The sequence below is a fragment of the Vigna umbellata genome, chromosome 11 (genome assembly GCF_029865625.1).
Source record: "Vigna umbellata cultivar VRB3 chromosome 11, Vumbellata_1.0, whole genome shotgun sequence".
NCBI classification, from domain to species: domain Eukaryota; kingdom Viridiplantae; phylum Streptophyta; class Magnoliopsida; order Fabales; family Fabaceae; genus Vigna; species Vigna umbellata.
The window spans coordinates 20,230,064-20,231,575 of record NC_142175.1 but is presented as its reverse complement, the minus strand read 5'-3'; the positions used below and the strand labels follow the sequence as shown (position 1 = coordinate 20,231,575).

General features: G+C 35.6%; 1 protein-coding gene across 1 annotated transcript; it reads right to left on the bottom strand.

Annotated features, from left to right (window-relative positions):
* Positions 1-292: 292 nt before the first annotated feature.
* On the bottom strand, positions 293-1,311 carry LOC124823747 (uncharacterized). Its single transcript, XM_047296042.2, has one exon. It carries the CDS (start codon positions 1,068-1,070, stop codon positions 465-467), a length of 606 nt encoding a protein of 201 aa, XP_047151998.2. The 5' UTR covers positions 1,071-1,311; the 3' UTR covers positions 293-464.
* Positions 1,312-1,512: the final 201 nt, after the last annotated feature.

Sequence of the window (1,512 nt, the reverse complement as noted above, 5' to 3'; positions counted from 1 at the left end):
AAGGGATTCAAGATAATCACAATGATTTGGAGTCAAAACTAGATTTTTTTAATAATTCATAATGTCAATAAATATAATATTTAATATTAAAAGGTCTATCAATTTGAAATGGACGAATAAACAACTAATTTTCTTCTTGATGAGAAAGAAGTTTGTGTCGTGTAAATCTCTCATTTCTTGCTATTTCACATTCCAACGAGACTACTCATTAGAGAATTGAACCAAAAAAAAAAATACAAAACTACCCTTTAAGTTTAGCAAAACTCTTAATCATAGCATTACACTATGCATATAATCTACAAATTTTTTATGTTATTAATTATACGTTATAAGAAAGGTCAGAAAAGAAAAAAAAAACATGATGGTAATTACATTAGTTGAGACATGTTTGTGAACTGAGAAAAAGAAAAGATGAAACAACAGTGAAATACAGAACAAAGAGAAACAGAAAAACACTTGAAACTCTAACTTCGCATCATGCATCGAAATTCTTGGAAGTCTACAAAGCCATCTCCATTCTTATCAACACCTTTGATCATACGTTTGCAGTCTCTGAGACTGCAGTTTTCAGACCCTAGATTGAAGAGAACTCTGTGCAGTTCCTTCGCTGAGATGAGACCATTCTTGTCAGTATCAAAGACAAGAAAAGCATCCATCAGATAATCATCAATCTTTTCTTCTTCTTCTTCTTCTTCTTCCTTTTCTTTCTCCATGCCATTCATGACAACAACCATGAACTCATCCAAGTCCACAAACCCATCTCCATTGAAGTCCAACACTCTCACCATGCCTTCGGCTTCCTTTGCAGCACTGCACTTGTTGTATCCAAGGCATGCAAGCACTTCACTCAGCTCAGCGGTTGAGATCTTCCCATCCCCATTAGAGTCAATCAGCTTGAAAACTTGATGAAACTGAGAGGAAAGCTCCATGTGAAGGAAAGAAGAGGTTGTTGACATGCAAGAAAATTTTCTCTTGGGTAGCTTTTCTTTACAGCATGCACTCATCATGATTCTTGGTTGCTTCAACATGGATTTGGCCTTCCTAAGAAGAAAGGTGAAGGGTTGCAACATAGTTGATAAAGAGAGATTGAAGATAAGAACTGTGACGATATATAGTTGAGTTGACTAAAGGAAATCTTGTTGAGCATGTGTGTAGTACTGTAGGGTAGGGTGACTTTATTTATGACATACCCTTTTTGTCACCTTGTGAATTGTAACACTTGTCCAACTTTTATTCCAACTTTGCAAAAGGCTGAACCCTTTCTGAGACAAAACATGGGGTCTTCATATTCTCTTCTCTTTCTTCTTGTGTGTTGCATCAGCTGGTTTTGAAACTGTGGTTGATTAAACCAGATACAACAGCTTTAGATAAGGATTAGAAAAGGTATTAGAGAGTGATGATAACGTAGGTTTTGGGTTTGATGAAGGTCTTAATTGGTGGCTGATGTAGAAAAGTCATCAAGTATTATTATCATCGACGTATTATTACTATGTGCTACCAACTTTCGCTTTC